Source organism: Pan troglodytes, chromosome 17 (genome assembly GCF_028858775.2).
Source record: "Pan troglodytes isolate AG18354 chromosome 17, NHGRI_mPanTro3-v2.0_pri, whole genome shotgun sequence".
Taxonomy (NCBI): Eukaryota; Metazoa; Chordata; class Mammalia; order Primates; family Hominidae; genus Pan; species Pan troglodytes.
In genome coordinates, this window is record NC_072415.2 from 18,919,239 (window position 1) to 18,941,035 (window position 21,797).

Below are 21,797 nucleotides of genomic sequence, written 5' to 3' on the forward strand. Positions count from 1 at the left end.
CAAATGTTGTTTGAATATAAAAGGCCAATCTGCTCTCAGCACACCTCCTGTCTCTCAAATCCCCGAAAACAATCACTCTTTTTTTTTTTTTTTTGAGACGGAGTTTTGCTCTTGTTGCCCAGGCTGGTGTGCGATGGCGCGATCTCAGCTCACTGCAACCTCCGCCTCCCAGGTTCAAGTGATTCTCCTGCCTCAACCTCCCAAATAGCTGGAACTAAGGCACGCGCCACCATGCCCAGCTAATTTTGTATTTTCAGTAGAGACGGGGTTTCACCATGTTGGTCAGGCTGGTCTCGAACTCCTGACCTCAAGTGGTCCACCCGCCTCGGCCTCCCAAAGTGCTGGGATTACAGGCGTGAGCCACTGCGCCGGGCCCACAACCACATCCTAAGAGACAAACATGGAGTAAGCCATCTTACAGTCCTGGGAGAACCAACACTCGCTTGCCTACCAGTACTGTCGGTGTGTCAGGCACTGCTAAAGGTACTGAGGAAAGTGGAAGGAACAATCACAAAAATGAAAAAGAGAAGAGAGGAACTGCACTCCATTTTAAACTCTGCTCGCTGGTTTTCGGTAGCTCTGCGGCTCGGTTTTCATCCTTCCGGGCAGTGTAACAAGTTCCTCCTGAACTCTGAGTCCGTGGCCGTCGCGGAGCTGAGCCACTTTCAGGGTGTGGGTCAAAGTTTGGGTTGAGGATGCTGCAGCCAGGACAATCAAACGGCAGCCCAGCCAGATCCCCACGCGGCTGGGGCTTAGCCCCGGGCTTCCTACCGCGAGCTGAATCCATTCATAGGTCCTTAAAAATCAACAGCCCCTTACGCTAGCCCTGGAGAGATTTCTACATTCTGACCACTCACTCAAACGCAAAGGTCACGTTAGCAGCTGAACTCCAAAGCAGAGGGGCTCGCCGCCAGGGCTCCGGGGGTTGGAGAAGGGCGCGGGAGGTGTGTCCAGGACACCAGCACAAAGGCTCCTTTCACCGCTCCGCGCCCCGCGCCCTCGGGTGCGGACCCTGGGCGCCCGCCGGCTGCGCGCCAGGACCCCGCTACTCCAGGCGGCTCCCAAGGCCCACGAGCTTCTGCTCCGCCCGGAGTTCCGAGCCCAGCCGTGGCGCTCACCTGTCCTGCCCGCAGCGCCAGCTGCACGGCCGCCTGGAAGCACTCCTCCCAGGGGCCGGCCGCCGGCGCCGCCTGGTCCTCGCCGCTCGGCTTCATCGCGGCCTCGCCGGGCCCCTCCACCTCCAGCCCCCCTCGGCCGGACTCCGGCTCCCACCGGATCCCGCCGTCCCGCCGCCAGGCTCCACACTCCCTGTGCCTGCTCCCGCAGCTCTGCACCTAGTCCGCCGCCCGTCCCACACCTGCGCTGGCGGGAAGGGCAGCCAGCGGGCCGCGGGAGCCGCGCGTCCTGCTTTCCGCTCCCCGCCCTCCGCCCCGCCCCGTGCCGAGCCCGGCCCAGCTCCCCGCCCCGCTCCCCGCCCAGCTCCCTGCTCCCGCGTCCGGCCCCGCTCGCATTCCCCACCCCGCCCCTCGCAGAGCTCGGCCCCGCCCATTCCCCCCTCTTCCCCGCCCCTTGACGCTCCCGGCCCCGCCCCGCACCCGTTGCTGCTCCTGGCCTCTTCCCGCGCCGTGCCCGGCCCGGTCCTGCACCGCCCCTCCCGCTCCCGGCTGCGCCCCATACCTGGCCCCGCCCCTCTGGGCTAGCCCTGAACACAAATCAGTGCCGAGCCTCGTCCCTCTCCGCTCCGCGTTTTACCTCCAGCCCCGCCCCTGTGGTGCAGCATCACCCTCCCCGCTCGGGGCGGACCCAACCCTGCTCCGCCGTGCCCCGCCCCGCAGCGCGCGGAGCGGGCTCCAAGTCCAACTCCTCTGAGCCTCGAGCCCCGCCTCCCTGAAGTTGAGCCCGGCCCGTGTCCAAGCCTCGCCCCACCACCGCGCTTTGAGACAGGCCCCACCCCCGGCTCGTGCAGAGCTCCGTACTGTGCTGGGTCAAGCGCGCGGAGGGCGGCTTGGGCCACCGCGGAGCTGGGAGGGAGGAGCTAGGAGCGGCTGTTTTGGGGGCCCGGGGCAGCTACTGTCTGGGTGGACCCGTGCGGTGCCGGCCCAGCCCCGGAGGTGCCGGGGAGCGTCCCGTCCGCGGATCCCCGCGCACGTGGCGCCGGGCGTCCCTTCATGGTCTGTGGCCGGATTCGGGCTCGAGCGCCAGGGGCGGCTGGGCCAGCACCTTCCGACCGGTCGCTTTTTGTTCGCGGAGGCCGCTGGGCGCCAGGCGTAGTTCTCGGCCTCGCAGGAGCTCAGACCGCCGAGCGCACAAGGCCGCAGTGTTCCTGCAAGCGGCCGCCCCGCGCGGCAAGTTTGGTCGCAAACAAGCTCTCCCTCCGCTAACCCCAAACACTGCGAGGACAGCTGCTGGGCTTTATAAACTCTTCACACCCAAAACTCGAATTTGGAGACGGAACTGTGATTGCGATGAACCTCTGTAGTGAGGAATGACCTTTCCAACCTTGGATTCTCTTGCTGGCCCATGTAAACATAAATAGGAGGCATTTCCCGAAAGAGTGGCCGCGTGGTTTCCAAGGTTAATTTCATAAGCCGCTCTGCCTGCCCGTTTTATAAAAGATGCTAACCCACGTAAAATTATTCTGGAGTGCCACTTCGGAGTCTGGGAGAATAATGGGAGTTTGTACAAGAACCTTGATGGGGCATTTTTTACACACTTAACCTAATAATGAAATTAAACGTTTTTAGTTTTTGAGTACTTTATGTTGAAACACCTTGTGGAGAAACTTTAAGTGTACCGTATAAGAGACAAAAAATACAAACAGGAGGAATTACAAACAGGAAATACAAACACGCAGATATGGGTACAACTTTAGGGACTCTGGCCTCACCCAGAGCCCTAATCCTACGGCTCAGAAAACTAGACCAATTGCCCTGCCTCCCACCACGCCAGTTTGGGGCAGCTAAGGGCGCACTCCCCTCCATCTTTTTTGGGTTCTTATGTTTTTATGATGTTTAAAACAGAGGCCGGGTGCGGTGGCTCACGCCTGTAATCCCAGCACTTTGGGATGCCGAGGCGGGCGGATCACGAGGTCAAGAGATCGAGACCAGCCTGACCAACAAGGTGAAACCCCCGTCTCTACTAAAAATACAAAAATTAGCTGGGCGTGATGGCAGGTGTCTGTAATCGCAGCTAGTCGGGAGGCTGAGACAGGAGAATCCCTTGAACCTGGGAGGCTGAGGTTGCAGTGAGCCGAGATGGCGCCACTGCGCTCCAGCCTGGCGACAGAGTGAGACTCCGTCTCAAAAAAAAAAAAAAAAGACAGCAGGACTTCAGAATGCACTTAAGATTGTGCTGTGAATGCGTTACTTTAAAAGAAATGCATTCTCTTGTTGATTTTCATGACAGGTTTTCATTAGCGGCTTCCAACACCAAGCAAACAAAGTTAAGAAGTGGCAAAATGTCTCTTCCGCCTCTTCCCAGTTCTCCTTTCTGAACACCTCTCCCTGTGCTCCTGGTACTATCACCCCATCTGGAAGCTCAGTTATATCTTTAGATAAACTTTCATTATAGATCCCAGCTTATCTAAACATCTGGAAAGAGAGTTAACTTTCTTTCCGAAATGACATATCTTAAGGCAGCGTAGTGTGGTTTTTAACAGCATGAGGCTTTGAAGCAGCCAGGTTTCCTAAATTAAAATATTGGCCTCTCTTCTTCCTTATTGTGTGGATTTGAGCAAGTTAAAAATAACCGTTTTTGCCTGTTTCTTCAACTGTAAAGTGGTCTTTGTAACCATTGTATGGGTTAATGTACTTGTGCTTGGAACGTATGTGTTTGCTATTATTATTAAAGACTGGTCATTTATGCACCAGGGTGGGTAGCCTCAACCAATCAGCATACCGCTTGGCACCCAATAGGTGTTTAATAAATATCTGTTCGGCCAGGTGTGGTGGCTCACGGCTGTAATCCCAGAACTTTCGGAGGCCGAGGTAGGAGGATCATCTGAGGTCAGGAGTTCAAGACCAGCCTGGCCAACATGGTGAAACCCCTTCTCCACTAAAAATAAAAAATTAGCTGGGCATGGTGGTGCACGCCTGTAATCCCACCTGCTAGGGAGGCTGAGGCAGGAGAATTGCTTGAACCCTGGAGGCCAAGGTAGCAGTGAGCCAAGATTGCACCACTGCACTCCAGCCTGGGTGACAGGAGCAAGACTCTATCTCTAAAAATAGGCCAAGCGCGGTGGCTCACGCCTGTAATCCCAACACTTTGGGAGACAAAGGTAGGCGGATCACGACGTCAGGAGATGGAGACCATCCTGGTTAACATGGTGAAACCCTGTCTGTACTAAAAATACAAAAAAATGGCCGGGCGCGGTGGCTCACGCCTGTAATCCCAGCACTTTGGGAGGCCGAGGTGGGCGGATCAGAAGGTCAGGAGATCGAGACCATCCTGGCTAACACAGTGAAACCCCGTCTCTACTAAAAATACAAAAATTAGCCGGGCGTGGCAGCGTGTGCCTGTAGTCCCCAGCTGCGGGGGAGGCTGACGCAGGAGAATGGCGTGAACCCGGGAGGCGGAGCTTGCAGTGAGCGGAGATTGCGCCACTGCACTCCAGCCTGGGCTACAGAGCGAGACTCCGTATCAAAAAAAAAGAAAGAAAGAAAATGTAGAGGGAAGTGGCCGGGCGCGGTGGCTCAAGCCTGTAATCCCAGCACTTTGGGAGGCCGAGGCGGGCGGATCCCGAGGTCAGGAGATCAGGACCATCCTGGCTAACACAGTGAAACCCCGTCTCTACTAAAAATACAAAAAATTAGCTGGGCGTGGTGGAGGGCGCCTGTAGTCCCAGCTACTCGGGAGGCTGAGGCAGGAGAATGGCGTGAACCCCGGAGGCTGAGCTTGCAGTGAGCCGAGATTGCGCCACTGCACTGCAGCCTGGGTGACAGAGCGAGACTCCTTCTCGGGGAAAAAAAAAAAAAAGAAGAAAGAAAGAAAAGAAAATTTAGAGGAAAGAGTGCATTATTTTTGCAATTAAAAGTTGATTTCAAACATTAAGCAAAAATTGTTACGATTTTACTGTAATGGGCCCAAATCCTGGTCAAAGAATCGTGGATCTACAAATGTGATCAATATCACCTGCATCTCAGTAGAAATGCCCCCAGTCAAATGGCAAAGAGCATCAACCCTTTTCCCATTCTAAAATATTCCTTGAAGGGCCCTCAATCTGTATCATTGACCACCCAGATTGTCTACTCAGAGACCCAAAATATTAGACAATTATTTGTACAATTCAATCCACATAAATAATGTTTTGTTACGTAGATAATGGAGAAGCTATTTTGGCTTGGATAATTTGATAATTATCCAGAGCCGCCCATGTTCGTTTGTGTGTATAAAAATCCAGATTTAGTTTATTAAGTTCTGTCTTATATTTATTATAAGCCCCCTTACTACAATTTTTTTTCTTCATGTTTGGTCGTCAGTAATAAGAGAACAGCTGGCCACCATCTGCTGCCTAAGAAAAAAGACATATATTTATTATATTCTTAGGAAGACTCCTAAATTACCCAGCTAATTTTCATTATTTTTTTTGGAAGAGATGGGGTGTCATCCTTGTTACTCAGGCTGGTCTCGAACTCCTGGGCTCAAAAGATCCCCACTCCTTCCCCACCCTGCCTTGGCCTCCCAGAGTGCTAGGATTACAGAAGTCAGCCACCACACCCGGCAGAAATCCGCTTTTTCTAATGAATAATGTGTATCACTCATGAGTCAATGATGACTCTCTGTGGAGATGTAAAATACTCTTCCCCAGCTGGCCTCCACCACAGTCTGCACACTGTCTCCTTTAGAGGCCCTGGAAGCCACATGAACTTTCCTTACGCCCCTAGCGTACTGCACTCTGCCTTGAAAAACTGTATCTTAACTACCCCTCCCCACCCCCCACCCTAGGGCACAGTCCTTCTGGTGAGGCTCTGGTCACCAGAAGGCCACATGCACAGTGCCTGGGTCAGGGCCCAAGAAGCCAGGGCAGTGGCAGTGAGAAGGTGAAAGGACAGTCAGGACAGACTTTATGTCCTTATTAATCTGGGAGTTCCCTCCCCTCATGTTCTTTATGGAAGAAAGCAGAGTCTAAATAAACAAAATGTCAGGTAGTGTTCTTTTCTTCCATCCACTTCTCCAGCTTCCCCAGGTTACCTTGAAATCTGATCTTATCTCGGCCGGTGAGGTGGCTCACGCCTGTTATCCCAGCACTTTGGGAGACTGAGGCTTGTGGATCACGAGGTCAGCAGTTCGAGACCAGCCTGGCCAACATGGTGAAATCCTGTGTCTATAAAAATGCAAAACTTAGCCAGGCATGGTGGCAGGCGCCTGTAACCCCAGCTACTCCAGAGGCTGAGTCAGGAGCATCGCTTGAACCTGGGAGGCGGAGGTTGCAGTGAACTGAGACTGTGCCATTGTACTCCAGCCTGGGCAACAGAGCAAGACTCCGTCTCAAAAAAAAAAAAAGTCTAATCTTATTCTCCAGGGCCAAGACATGCTGACTTGGACATTTGAGGAGCTTTTTTGTTTTAGCTCATCTAAATCCCTAGAAGTTGGTCGAGAATAATGTCTGACCATCCTTAAACCGAAGTGTGGAAAATTGACCACCCCACTCCCTGCTCCCAAATTTATATACTGAATTTTGAATCTCAGAATGTGCCTATATTTGGAGATAGAGGCTTTAAAGAGGTAGTTAAGTTAAATTGGGTTCATCAGGGTTGGCCCTAATCTGACTGGTGTTCTTACGAAAAGAGGGAATTTGGACACAGAAAAACACACCAGGAGTGCATGCACACAGTGGGAAGGCCACGTGAGGACCAGTGAGAAGGTGGCCATTGCAAGCTAAGGAGAAAGGCCTCAGAAGACACCAACCCTGCTGACAAATCATTTTTTTAAAATTTTAGATGCAAAGGGTACATGTGCAGATTTGTTAAAAGGGTATACTGTGTGATGCTGATGTTTGGGCTTCTAATGATCCTGTAACGCAAGCAGCAAACATAGTACCTAATAGGTAGTTTTTCAACACTTGACCCCCTCCACCCTCCTTCCTTTTGGAATCCCCAGTGTCTGTTGTTCCTATCTTTGTGTCCGTGAGTACCCAATATTTAGCTCCCACTTATAAGTGTGAACATGCAGCATTTGTTTTTCTGTTCCTGTGTTAATTTACTTAGGATAATGGCCTCCAGCTGCATCCATGTTGCTGCAAAGGACATGATTTCCTTCTTTTTATGGCTGTTTAGTATTCCATGGTATATATGTACCACATTTTATTTTATTTATTTATTTTTTTTTGAGACAAGGTCTCCTGCGTCACCCAGGCTAGAGTGCTGCAGCAAGACGATGGCTCAATGAAGCCTCAACCTACCACCTCCCAGATTCAAGTGGTCCTCCTGCCTCAGCTTCCCAAGTGGCTGAGACTACATGTCATCACACCTGGCTAATTTTTTTCATTTTTTCTAGAGACAAGGTCTTGCTATGTTGCCCAGGCTGGTTTTGAACTCCTGGGCTCAAGTAATCCTCCTGCCTTGGCCTTCCAAAGTGCTGGGAGGCATGAGCTACCACGCCTGTCAACCACCCTGCCTGGCCTCCCACATTATCTTTATCCAGCCTGCTGACACCTTGATGTTGGACTTTCAGCCTCCAGAATTGCAAGAAAGTGCATTTCTGTTTTTAAGCTGCTTAGTCTGTGGTGTTTTGTTACACAGCCACAGCAAACTGATACAGCTGGACCCAAGGAGGTTTGTCTTGGGCATCAGCACATTAGGGGTTACGAGGCACTCTTCTCAGCCTAGAGGCCTTGAAGAAGGCAGCAAGGAGTGCAGAGCACTCTAGGAACCGAAAATCAGTGCCAACCCTCCTACTCCCCAACCCAGCCAAACTGCTCAGGGTCACTTATGCAATAACTGGAGTCAGCCAGCGCCACAACTTTTCACTAAACTAAGTCAGATAGATGATTACAAGAAATGCTCTGCATTTAAATATCCCCCAACACTGTGCACAGCCCCACAACCATGAGCAATTCTGGGAGTCTTTGCTAAGCGATAGATATAAAAAAAAATCTGCAGGGTTATTTCTACTTATTTATTTCCACTATATAACCAGAGATGCCTTTTTTTCTACTCTGGAAAATCCTCCCAAGTCATTATTTTCCACTGAGAAAGGGGTTAATGTGCTGGTCATTCCTCCTCCTTCTGAGTGTAACACAGTACCAGATACTCCCTGAGAATTCACATGGTATACTCTGGCTTTGAAAACTTTGCAAACTTTTTTGGGATTCGCATTTCTTCTTTGCTCTGCACTTCAGCCACTCCTTATGGGGATTCTATGCCTGTGGATCCCACATTCATAGATCCTGGAGACTACGAAATTGTACTTCAACAATTGGTGATACCTTCCATCTGTTAAAAACCCTATCCTGCAAGGCCTTGGTCCTAAAAGAGAATTTCCAGTATTTTTCTTTTTTTTTTTTTTTTTTGAGACGGAGTCTTGCTCTGTTGCCCAGGCTGGAGTGCAGTGGCTTGATCTCGGCTCACTGCAAGCTCTGCCTTCTGGGTTCACGCCACTCTCCTGCCTCAGCCTCCCGAGTAGCTGGGACTACAGGCGCCCGCCACCATGCCCGGCTAATTTTTTATTTTTTGTATTTTCAGTAGAGACAGGGTTTCACCGTGGTCTCGATCTCCTGACCTCGTGATCCGCCTGCCTCGGCCTCCCAAAGTGCTAGGATTACAAGTATGAGCCACCGCGCCCAGCCTTTTTTTTTTTTTTTTGAGACGGAGTCTTGCTCTGTCACCAGGCTGGAGTGCAGTGGCATGATCTCAGCTCACTACAACCTCCACCTCCCAGGTTCAAGCGATTCTCCTGCCTCAGCCTCCTGAGTAGCTGGAACTACAGGTGTGCGTCACCACACCCAGCTAATCTTTTGTATGTTTAGTAGAGGTGGGGTTTCACCATGTTGGCCAGGTTGGTCTTGATCTCTTGACCTCCTGATTGGCCACCTCAGCCTCTCAAAGTGCTGGGATTACAGGTGTGAGCCACCATGCCTAGCCGAATTTCCAGTATCTCTAATCCCATGCACCTGAAATTCTCCACGACACTTGAGTTGAAATTAACGATGCTAGCCCAGCAGATGGTATTTTGTAATCCACACTCAATTGTACAACCTGTAACTGTCTTCATTTACCCACAACCAAACTTCCTTTTCTCAGCTCCCTTCCTGCCTGATAGCAGAAAACTCAACCTACTTACTTCCAGACAACTCAAGATGTGTTAGTGATTTTTTAGACATTTCAGGTTTAAAATTCACTCAATGCAGGCCTGCAAGATGGTTTACGCCTGTGATCCCAGCACTTTGGGAGGCTGAGGTGGGTGGATCACTTGAGGCCAGGAGTCCGAAACCAGTCTGGCAAACACAGTGAAACCTCATCTCTACTAAAAATACAAAAATTAGGTCAGGCACAGTGGTTCATGCCTGTAATCCCAGCACTTTGGGAGGCCGAGGTGGGCGGATCACCTGAGGTCAAGAGTTCAAGACCAGCTTGACCAACATGGTGAAACCCCATCTCTACTAAAAATACAAAATTAGCCGGGTGTGGTGGCACATGCCTGTAATCCCAGGTATTTTGGTGGTTAAGGCGGGAGAATTGCTTGAACCTGGGAGGCGGAGGTGCAGTGAGCTGAGATCACGCCATTGCACTGCAGCCTGGGCAACAAAAGGGAAACTCCGTCTACAAAAAAAAAAAAAAGATTAGCCGGGCACGCCTGTAATCGCAGCTACTCTGGAGGCTGAGGTATGAGAATCACTTGAAACCGGGAGGCGGAGGTTGCATGAGCAGAGATAGAGCCAATGCACTCTGCACTCCAGCCTGGGCGACAGAGCGAGACTCTGCCTCAACAAATAAAATAAAATGCAGTCAATTCCTCTTTTTCCTCGCAGGTCCCTGCACCTCAGTCCCTGCTGTGTCCTGCCCCTGCGGATGCTGAGACTGGACGTTCCTGTTTTGGCCCAGTTCTGCTGGCCTCTCCTGAGTGGCCCCTGACACACTGGTCCGCGATCGTGCTAGTCTCTTCTGTCCAAGGGGCCCCTGGGCTTGCCACACTCCCTGGGGCGCCGCAGCCGTAGGTCCGGGGAGGCTGCGCACCGCTGGGCCTGGACATTCTCTCTTCGGCTGCCGCGCCACTCCCCCGATGCAGGTGTCCTGAGGAAGGAAACCAGGAGCTTGCCTGTACCCAAGACCCGCAGGAATGGGGCCCGGGCCCTAAACGTTTCCAGGAAAAGTCACCTTCTGGCACAACCCTCACCCTCACCTTTGCCTCTGCAGGAGGGGAGTGCGCGTGGGCCTGGATGTTCTCCCGGACTGGGATCTAGTTCTCCCGCCTGCTTTGCCGCGCTCTAGCCTCGTCCCTCCAGCCCCTCTGCACTTCCGTCTACGGGGCGGAGGAGAGACACAGGCTCTGCTGCAGCGTATCTATTTTTTTTCCTATAGTTTTAAGTTCGCGGCAAAATTAAGGGGAAAGTACATATACCCCCTGCCGTATCCGTATTATTTCTTTTTCAATTGCATTATTTCGTTTGTCAGCATTAACCCATGGAGAAATGCTTTGTTCCCAGTTCTTAAGAAAAATGCCAACCCCACTCCCACTTTCAGGGTAATTTACGCCTCAAATCTCACTGCCTGCATGAGGAAGGTTCCTGGGATTGAATATAAATGGAGGTGGAAATATACTGACAAATTCTCCTGCCTGCCTGTTTTGTTTTGTTTGTTTTGTTTTGGTTGATTTTTGGTTTTTGGAGACAGAGTCGCCATATGTTTCCCAGGCTGGTCTTGAACTGCTAGGCTCAAAGGATCCTCTTACCTCAGCCTCCACAGTATTTGGGATCACAGGAATGCACCACAGTCCCCGGCTCTGCCCGCTCGTGTTTTAAAACTGGATTCTTTGTCCTGGCATGGTGGCTCATACCTGTAATCCCAGCACTTTGGGAGGCCGAGGCTGGCAGATCACTTGAGGTCAGGAGTTCGAGATCAGCCTGGCCAACATGGTGAAACCCCGTCTCTATTAAACATCAAAAAGTAGGCCGGGCACAGTGGGTCACACCTGTAATCCCAGTACTTTGGGAGGCCGAGGCAGGTGGATCAGTTTAGATCAGGAGTCCGAGACTAGCCTGGCCAACATGGCAAAACCCCCATCTCTACTAAAAATACAAAAATTAGCCGGGCATGGTGGCGGGCGCCTGTAGTCCCAGCTACTCAGGAGGCTGAGGCAGAAGAATCGCTTGAACCCGGGAGGCGAAGGCTACAGTGAGCCGAGATTGCGCCACTGCACCCCAGCCTGGGAGACAGAGCAAGACTCCACCTCAAAAAAAGAAAAAAATAATAGTAATACAAAAAGTAGCCAAACATGACGGCATGTGCCTGTAATCCCAGCTATTCAGGAGGCTGAGGCAGGAGAATCGCTTGAACCCAGGAGACAGAGTTTGCAGTGAGCAGAGAGATTGCACCATTGCACGCCATCCTGGGTGGCTCTGTCTCAAAATAAAAAAAATTTTTTAAATGACTGTTTTCAGGCAAATATTTACCTGCTTTTTTTTGTTTAATCAAAAGCTTATGTTCCATTTGCAAAGGTTTTTGTTGTTGTTGTTGTTTTCAAACCTAAAAAGGTTTGTTATGTTATTGCGTCCAGTTTTGGTATGTTTTACTACAGATAAAAAAGGAGAAAATTGCCCCTGGGACAAATGTGTATGATGATGCATACAAAAATGCTACGAAGTTACTAGATAACATTTGAGAAGAAAACACAGTGAGACTGTGCTGCATTTGATCCACTTATCAACACGCTTGACATTATGAAGTGAGTGGAACAAAGACCAACATGACTCAAGGAGATTTATCTCAAAACTTTGTGTCTTCATTACACAAACACCCTTTTTTGGAAGTGTTAATGCCTGCACTTTCTTTTCCAGGTCATTTTGGCAACTGCAGAAAGGGGGCAGTTAATGCGCTCAGCCCTCCCAGGCTTCCTTCACCATTTTTAATTTATCCTTCTTTGTTTAAAATACTTCTTCTTGGCTGGGCATCGTGGCTCATGCCTGTAATCTCAGCACTTTGGGAGGCCGAGGCAGGAGCGTTGCTTGAACCCAGGAGTTTGAGAACAGCTAGGGCAACAAACTGAGACCCTGTCTCTACAAAAATTCAAAAATATTAGCCGGGCATGGTACACGCCTGTAGTCCCAGTTACACTGGAGGCTGAGGCAGGAAGATTACTTGAGCCCAGGAGGTTGAGGCTGCAGTGAGTTGTGATCACACCACTGCACTCCAGCCTGGGCAACAGAGTGAGACCCTGTCTCAAAAAATTAAATAAATAAATTAAATAAATAAATAAATAAATAAATAAAATGGAATTCATGGCAGCTATCAAAAACACTCATATTTTCATCAAGGCAACATAACTTTTAAAAATCTGATCTGAACTTAAAAATAGAAAATGCTGTGTGTGTGTGTCTGTGTGGAGGACAGGAGAGAGAGAGCAGAAATTTGCCACATATCTTTCAGAAATATATAGCTGATTGAAGAAAGCTGGTGAATACAGAATCTCATTACGAATTTCCGTTGCTGTGAGGCCGGGCGTGGTGGCTCACACCTGTAATCCCAGCACTTTGGGAGGCCGAGGTGGGCGGATCACCTGAGGTTGGGAGTTCAAGACCAGCCTGACCAATATGGAGAAACCCCGTCTCTACTAAAAATACAAAATTAGCCAGGTATGATGGCGCATGCCTGTAACCCCAGCTACTCAGGAGGCTGACGCAGGAGAATTGCTTGAACCCGGGAGGCAAGGTTGCAGTGAGCCGAGATCGCGCCATTGCACTCCAGCCTGGGCAACAAGAGTGAAAGAAACTCCCTCTAAAAAAAAAAAAAAAAAAAGGATTTCCATTTCTGTGCCGGGTGAGGTGGCTCATGTCTCATGTCTGTAATCCCAGCACTTTGGAAGGCCATGGCAGGAGGATCACTTGAGCCCAGGAGTTCAAGACCAGCCTGGGCAGTACAATGAGAACAATGAGACCCTATCTCTACCAAATTTTTTTTGTTGTTTTTTTTGAGATGGAGTCTCGCTCTTGTTGCCCAGGCTGGAGTGCAGTGGTGCAGTCTTGGCTTACTGCAACCTCTGCCTCCTGAGTTCAAGTGATTCTCCTGCCTCAGCCTCCTGAGTAGCTAGGATTACAGCTGCCTGCCACCATGCCTGGCTAATTTTTGTATTTTTTAGTACAGGTGGGGTTTCACCATGTTGGCCAGGCTAGTCTCAAACTCCTGACCTCAGGTGATCCTCCCACCTTGGCCTCCCAAAGTGTTGGGATTACAGGCGTGAGCCACTGCGCCCGGCCAAATTTTTTTTTAATTAGCCTGGCGTTGTACTGTGTGCCTGTAATCTCAGCTACTGGGGAGGCTGAGGTGGGATGATCACTTGCGTCTGGGAGGTTGAGGCTGCAGTGAGCCAAGATCCCATCACTGGACTCCAGCCTGGGTGACAGAGGGAGAACTTGTCTAATTTAAAAAAAAGAAAAAAGAAAAAGAGAATTTCCATTTCTAAGGCAGCCGCCACTATTAAGCACATTTTTTTTTACCTTGAAGACGAATATGAGACTCAAATGAGATACGCACATTCCACTTGTCTGTGTCTTAAAAAGAAAATATTATAGTCAGCACCAAAATTCGAGTCTTTTCTGCCAGGAAAGGGACCCAATTTAAGGGGGAAAATAAATATAAATTTCAGATTTCTGCATGGATACATCCTCATGTATATCATTTGTTCATGTAGTCACTCATTCATGTACTAATTCAACTAATTCACTCATTCATGAACTAATTCAATCCAAAGTGCTAGGATTACAGGCATAAGCCACCACCTCTGGCCCAGAAATGGAAATTCTTAATGAGATTCTGTGTTTACCAGCTTTCTTCTATCAGCTATATATTCATGAAAGATGTATGGCAAATTTCTTCTCTCTCCCTCTCTCCTGTCCTCTACACACACACACACACACATGCACACACACACACACACACACAGAGTATTTTCTATTCTTCTATTTATTCAATGCACATTGGTCTTTGGTGGTTAGGGAAACAAGAAGGGAAAGTGAGATGCAGGATTCTATATTATCATCACTCATTTCATTGGTAGCCCTGCACACTAAGGCAGGCACCATCTAGGGTCCCAAATTGAGTTAGAAGTGTAACTGGACAGAAAAAAATACTATGTAGGATACAAGAGATGACAAGCCTGCTGGGTGGGCCTAGCAACAGATTGTCATTAGAATGGGCTTGGAAATTAGTTTGCACAATCTGGGGAAAAAAAACAGATGAGAGATGCAGAATTTAATCAGGTAACATTGTCAGATCAGTCATTGTCGTATCAGTGAGAGTAGGAAGAAAGTGAAAATAATGCCGAAGTCTATTAGGTTCCGAGGTCTTGGGCAGAAACCTCACCTTCTGTGAATTGAGATCCACTGTTCCCTGAGGGGATGAGCCTCTTATCCCTGGGAGGATGTAGCATTAAGCAAAGAAATACGAAAGGGACTCAAACTCACATGCTTAATATCTCCATGTTAAAGAACTATCGGTATACAGTTGGTAGGTTCTAAGGGGTTCTTACAGGTAAGTTTTGCAATTCAAGTTAAAATATGTAATTGAGGGCTGGGCGCGGTGGCTCACACCTGTAATCCCAACACTTTGGGAGGCCGAGGCGGGTGGATCACAAGGTCAGGAGATCGAGACCATCCTGGCTAACACGGTGAAACCCTGTCTCTACTAAAAATACAAAAAATTAGCCGGACGTGGTCGCAGGCGCCTGTAGTCCCAGCTACTCGGGAGGCTGAGGCAGGAGAATGGCGTGAACCTGGGAGGTGGAGCTTGCAGTGAGCCGAGATAGCACCACTCCACTCCAGCCTGGGCGACAGAGTGAGACTCCGTCTCAAAAAGAAAAAAATATATATATATATACACACACATATATATACATACATACATATATATATACATATATATATACATATATACATATATATACACATATATATGTAATTGAATGTGTGTGGTTTGTTCCTTTTGTTGTTTTTTTTGTTTTTGTTTTTGTTTTTTTTGAGACGGAGTCTCGCTCTGTCACCTAGGCTGGAGTGCAGTGGCACGATCTTGGCTCACTGCAACCTCCGCCTCTTGGGTTCAAGCAATTCTCTGCCTCAGCCTCCCGAGTAGCTGGGATTATAGGTGCCCACCACCATGCCCAGCTAATTTTTGTATTTTTACTAGAGACGGGGTTTCACTGTCTTGGCCAGGCTGGTCTTGAACTCCTGACCTCGTGATCCACCCGCCTCAGCCTCCCAAAGTGCTAGGATTACAGGCGTGAGCCAAAGCACCCGGCCGTTCCTTTTGTTGTTTTAGAGACAAGGTCTCATTCCATCCCTAAGGCTGGAGTGTAGAGGCTGCAGCTCACTGCAGCATCCAACTCCTTGGCCCAAGCGATCCACTCACTTCAGCCCTCCGAGTAGCTGGCACTACAGGTGTGCACCACCACCTCCAACTAATTTTTAAATTATTTGTAGAGACAGGGTCACCAATTGCTGGACTCAAGTGACCCTCCCACCTCACCTCCCAAAGTGCTGGGATTACAGGCCTGAGCCACCACACCCGACCAAATTTGTGATTTTAAGATGAGATTTTACTAAAACATTTAAATTAAATTAAATGTTAAAACATTTAAGTGAGGCCAGACGTGGTGGTTCACGTTTGTAATCCCAGCACTTTGGGAGCTTGAAGCGGGCAGATCACCTGAGGTCAGGAGTTCAAGATCAAACTGACCAACATGGCAAAACCTCGTCTCTACTAAAAATAAAAATAAAAATAAAAATAAATTAGCCAGGCATGGTGGTGCATGCCTGTAATCCCAGCTACTCGGGAGGCTGAGGCAGGAGAATCACTTGAGCCCTAGAAGTGGAGGTTGCAGTAAGCCGAGATTGTGCCACTGCACTCCAGCCTGGGCAACAGAGTGAGACTCTGTCTCAAAAAAAGAAACTAGCATTTAAATTCACCATATTAATGCATTTAATTTGTAATTATCAATGTTATTTAAAAATTTTTGGCCAGGTGCAGTGGCTCACACCTGTAATCTCAGCACTTTGGGAAGCCAAGGCCAGAGAATTGCTTGAGCTCAGGAGTTAGAAACCAGCGTGGGCGACATGTCTCTATTTATTAAAAAAAATTAATAATTTAAAACTTGAAAACATCTTATCTAAGTGAGACGATTGAAGTGCTTAAAAATAAATTATTAAATATATAAAAGCATTTAATATGTTAAAGCACATGTAACAATATTTGCGAATAATCAAATTATAAAAATCACTATTAAAAGTGATTGTTGGCCGGGTGCGGTGGCACACGCCTGTAATCCCAGCACTTTGGGAGGCCGAGGCGGGTGGATCACCTGAGGTCAGGAGTTCTAGACCAGCCTGGCCAACATAGTGAAACCCTGTCTCTACTAAAAATACAAAAATTAGCTGGGGGTGGTGGCAGGCGCCTGTAATCCCAGCTACTCGGGGGGCCAAGGTAGGAGAATCACTTGAACCCGGGAGGCAGAAGTTGCAGTGAGCTGGGATGGTGCCATTGCACTCCAGCCTGGGGGACAAGAGCAAGACTTCATCTCAAAAAAAAAAAAAAAAGTGATTGTTGGCTGGGCGTTGTGGCTCACACCTGTAATCTCAGCACTTTGGGAGGCCGGGACAGGTGGAACATCTGAGGTCAGGAGTTTTAGACCAGCCTGACCAACATGGTGAAACCCTGTCTCTACTAAAAATGCAAAACTTAGCCGGGCGTGGTGGTGCACGCCTGTAATCCCAGCTACTCAGGAGGCTATGGCAGGAGAATCACCTGAACCCAGGAGGCGGAGGGTGCAGTGAGCCGAGATCGCGCCATTGTACTCCAGCCTGGGCAACAAGAGCGAAACTCCATCTCAGAAAAAAAAAAAAAAGTGATTAAAAAAAAAAATTTTTTTTGGCCGTGCGTGGTGACTGACGCCTGTAATCACAGCACTTTGGGAGGCCGAGGCAGGCAGATCACTAGGTCAGGAGATCGAGACCATCCTGGCTAACAAGGTGAAACCTCGTCTCTACTAAAAATACAAAAAATTAGCCAGGCGTGGTGGCACGTGCCTGTAGTCCCAGCTACTCAGGAGGCTGAGGCAGGAGAATGGCGTGAACCCCGGAGGCGGAGCTTGCAGTGAGCCGAGATTGCACACTGCACTCCAGCCTGGGAGACAGAGCGAGACTCTGTCTCAAAAAAAAAAAAAAAAAAATTGAGACAAGGTCTCACTCTGCCACACAGACTGGAGGGCAGTGGGTTCACTGCAGCCTTGACCTTCCTGGGCTTAGGTGATCCTCCCACCCCAGCCTCCCAAGTAGCTGGGACTACAGGTGGATGCCACCACACCCAGCTAATTTTTGTATTTTTTTTGTAAGGACAGGGTTTCACTATGTTGCCCAGGCTGGTCTTGAACTCCTGGGCTCAAGCAAAATGCCTGCCTTGGCCTCCCAAAGTGCTGGGATTATAGGCATGAGCCACCATGCCTAGCCAATTGTTAAAATTTGCTAGAAGGAATGGGAATGAAGTGGAACTAAAAACTCTTTTAAAATCAAATATTAATTTTTAAGACCAAGGCATCTCCGAATAATTTTTCCTCTGCACAGAAAAACATCCTCAAGGGTACTGAAGAATGTACTGACTCCTAAAACTCTCCCAAATGTATTTCTCTGGGAGTGGTGGTAGTAGGGGAACCATCCCTGAGGCAGAGAACTGAGTATATTTTATTTCTACTTATAGGAGAGTTCTACTGAAGTTGTTAATAAAGTTAACTTCTAAAGTCAATTCTACTGCTTCCATATTTGGAAAAAAAACCCTCCGTGTGTTCATGAGCATCATTCTCAAGTCATCTGTATTCCAGAGCTGAATTCACCTTTTGTTTGGCTATTTGCAACGATTTCTAACATTTCTAACAAATGACATACATAAACCCTAAGATTGCTCACATTTTAGGCTTCTTATTTCACACGTGTGCAGTTTTATACTAATATTAACTTTGTGTTCCTATAAAAATGTTTTGCTTACAACAAGGGCCTGTTTCCTAGCATTCTGAATAGTTTTGTGATGAAGGGTGAAGACTTTTGGAAAAAGCTCAAAAAGAGAAAGAGAGAGCAGTCCCTATATCTCAGGAGAATGAGCAAGGAGATGCATTCTGAGGCAACAGTGTTAAGGTTAAGCCAGAGTATGAACACTGAGGTGTCAGCATCCTCCCAGCAGGAGGTGCATTACCAGAGCTAGCCAGGGGCCTCTTGTCTTGGCTACTGAAGAGTGTGAGGAGTGAGAGCACCAAACCATGCTAATTCCACAGGCTACCGACCTGAAGGGCCTCCCAGACTACCCTGGGGAAAGCTGTAAATGTGCTGCTAGGCTTCAGATTTAGGTAGGGCCAAAGAGAACACGTTCCTTATTTTGCAAAGGCAAGCACATAGAAAGTAACCATCTAGGCCAGGCACGGTGGCTCACACCTGTAATCCCAGCATTTTGGGAGGCCGAGGCAGGCGGATCATGAGGTCAGGATATCGAGACCATCCTGGTTAAGATGGTGAAACCCTGTCTCTACTAAAAATACGAAAAAAAAAAAAAAAAAGAAAAAGAAAAAATTAGTTGGGCGTGGTGGCATACGCCTGTAGTCCCAGCTACTCAGGAGGCTGAGGCAGGAGAATCGCTTGAACCCAGGAGGTAGAGGTTGCAGTGAGCAGAGATCGTGCTACTGCACTCCAGCCTGGGCGACAGAGCAAGACTTTGTCTTAAAAAAAAAAAAAAGAAGAAAGAAAAAAAAGAAAGTAACCAAAGTAACCATGCACTCACTAGGCATGGTGGCTCACACCCAGTACTTTGGGAGGCCAAGGTGGGAGGTCCCCTTGAATCCAGGAGTTTGAAACCAGCCTGGTCAACATAGCGAGATCCATCTCTACAACAAAAAAAAAATAAAGAAAGAAAGTAAGTAACCTGGAAGGATTCTGAAACTCCCCTAGCAGGATGGTCAAGGAGTTTATATCTCTTTATGCTTCACTTTCCTGGAGAAGCAACTCAGTACCACTGGTATTTGTGCCACAATTACTTTAAAGGTATCTAAAATTAGTATCCACCCCCCACACCATACATATAAATTATGCAAACATAAGTAGGTGATTGGAAACATTTATTTTTAGCCAATTTTGCAAAATTAAAAGACCAAAGACATTGTCAAACTAGTAGAGTGAGCCTAATATGCCTTAAATGAATAAAGAGGATTCAAATGAGAAATACAAGAAAATACAAATAGTAGATGATGCATTTAGTTAGCAATGATTTGTTGTTTAAACAAAAATATTGTTTTGGATCAACTTGTTCTCAACCAAATTATTTTGGATCCAGTGATCTGACACACAAAATGCAAATGAGGAAGGGATGCAAGCCAATGATCCAGAATAGGATCAGATTTTCCAACGGCATAATGTAAACTTTGTCCAAAGGCTCATGGGACTTTCAGTGGGTGGATTTAATGTTGTGGGGGGGGGGGGCTGTGCAAGAGGAGGGATAAAGGGTCAGTGCTGCCAGGACTTGTCTAGTCCTTCCACACCCTCTAATCATGATCTGCAGGCTCTTTGCAGCCTGAAAGATCCTCTGACTGATAATATTGTGGCTCTGATAATCCTATGACATTACTAACTCCTCGTTGCTCCAAGAAACTTTCCTTCTTTATCAAATTCCAAGCTTCTCCATAAGGAAGGCTGTAGCAGGAACAGAGAGATGTATGCAGTACTGAAAACAGCAGTGGCAGAAATGATTCAAAGCTTTCTTGCCTTCTAAGAACACCAAAAATTAAATTTATTTAAGAATAAATATCCTGGGACTGCTAGGAGGGAGAAAAGGGCGTAGAGACTCGTTTTAGAAACATGATTTATCAGGCAAACTGCGCACTGTCCCCTTTTTAATGGCTCAGGATGTTGCAGAAGAATGGAACATTAGTATATTATGCTGAAATTTTGGTTGGGCGCGGTGGCCCACGCCTGTAATCCTAGCACTTTGGGAGGTCGAGGCAGTCAGATCCCCTGAGGTCAGGAGTTTGAGATCAGCCTGGCCAACATGGTGAAACCCCGTCTCTACTAAAAATACAAAAATTAGCTGGGTGTGGTGGTACGTGCCTGTAATCCCAGCTACTTAGGAGGCTGAGGCAGGAAAATCACTTAAACCTGGGAAGCGGAGGTTGCGGTGAGCCGAGATCATGCATTTACACTCCAGCCTGGGCAACAGAGCGGGACTCAGTCTCAAAAAAAAAAGATATATATATATATTTGTATATGTTATAATATATTTATATATTATATTATATATATTATATTTATATATTATATTATATATTATATTAATATATATTATATATTATATATTATATACATTATACATAATATAATACATATATACTATATATTTTTATACATATTATATTTTATATAAGTTTATATATTATATATTACATATAAATGTTTTGTATATTTTTATAATTTTTAATATATAATATATAAATATACATAATGTATATATAATCCTAAAATTTTAATTTATTGAAATGTCTTTTTTTTTTTTTTGAGATGGAGACTCACTTTGTCGCCCAGGTTGGAGTTCAGTGGCACAACCTCAGCTCACTGCAACCTCCGCCTCCCGGGTTCAAGCAATCTTCCTGCCTCACCCTCCCGAGTAGCTGGGACTACAGGCGCCTGCCACCACGCCCAGCTAATTTTTGTATGTGTGTATATATATATATATATTTTAGTAGAGATTGGGTTTCAGCATGTTGGCCAGGCTGCTCTCGAACTTTTGACCTCAAGTTATCTGCCCACCTCGGCCTCCCAAAGTGCTGGGACTACAGGTGTGAGCCACTGTGCCCAGCCGATTTATTGAAATGTCTTTACTTCTCTTAGTACATTTATTCTTCTTAGGTGGTGCAAAGAGTGCTATAAATGAAATATAGATCCAGCTTAAATCAATTCGGAAAGCAAAATGCTAGAAGGCTCTTCTTTTTCCAGGCTCTGAGCCCCATCCCCAATTCTCATCCAGCGGCACCCCCATTGCTGAGAAGCGTCCCAGGCTCTGTCGCTGGGCCCTCTGATAATAACCCCCTGGACACACACCCACTTCAGGGCGTGTAGGTGCGTCTGCACGCGTGCGCGCGCACACACGCGCGCACACACACACACACACACAAACACACACTCATCCTCTTCATGGAAAGCTCTTTCTCTTCTGGCTTGGAATGAAACCTAGCTCTCTCCATAAGAGTCTCTGGAAACTCTTAAGCATCCCCAGGGCCAGGGATGCGTGAGGATGGAGCAGGGTGGCGAGCAGAGGGAAGTGATGGCCCCTCCTCTCTCCACCCTCACAGGCTCCATCTTCATGCCAGAGCCCTAACTCCTCTAAGGCCCTTGCCATTCAGCAATTTCACTGCCAATGGTGTTAACGTCAAGGCCACCAGTCCTGCTTCTCAGCGAGATAGTATGGGAATGGGACGTGGCTTCTACTTCATGTTGTTTTTGTTTTCTTTTTGTTTTGTTTTGTTTTGTTTTGTTTTTGAGATGGAGTTTCACTCTTGTTGCCCAGGCTGGAGTACAATGGTGCAATCTGGGCTTACTGCAACATTCGCCTCCCGGGTTCAAGTGATTC

General features: G+C 47.8%; 1 protein-coding gene across 1 annotated transcript in view; it reads right to left on the minus strand.

The window, feature by feature from the left end:
* Nucleotides 1-1,427, minus strand: part of IMPA2 (inositol monophosphatase 2) — a 50,613-nt gene extending 49,186 nt beyond the window's left edge. The window contains exon 1 of the mRNA XM_512020.7: nucleotides 1,119-1,427. Coding sequence (XP_512020.2) covers nucleotides 1,119-1,214 — 96 coding nt within the window. The 5' untranslated portion in view covers nucleotides 1,215-1,427. The remainder of the gene's footprint in view (nucleotides 1-1,118) is intronic.
* Between the last annotated feature and the right edge of the window lie 20,370 nt (nucleotides 1,428-21,797).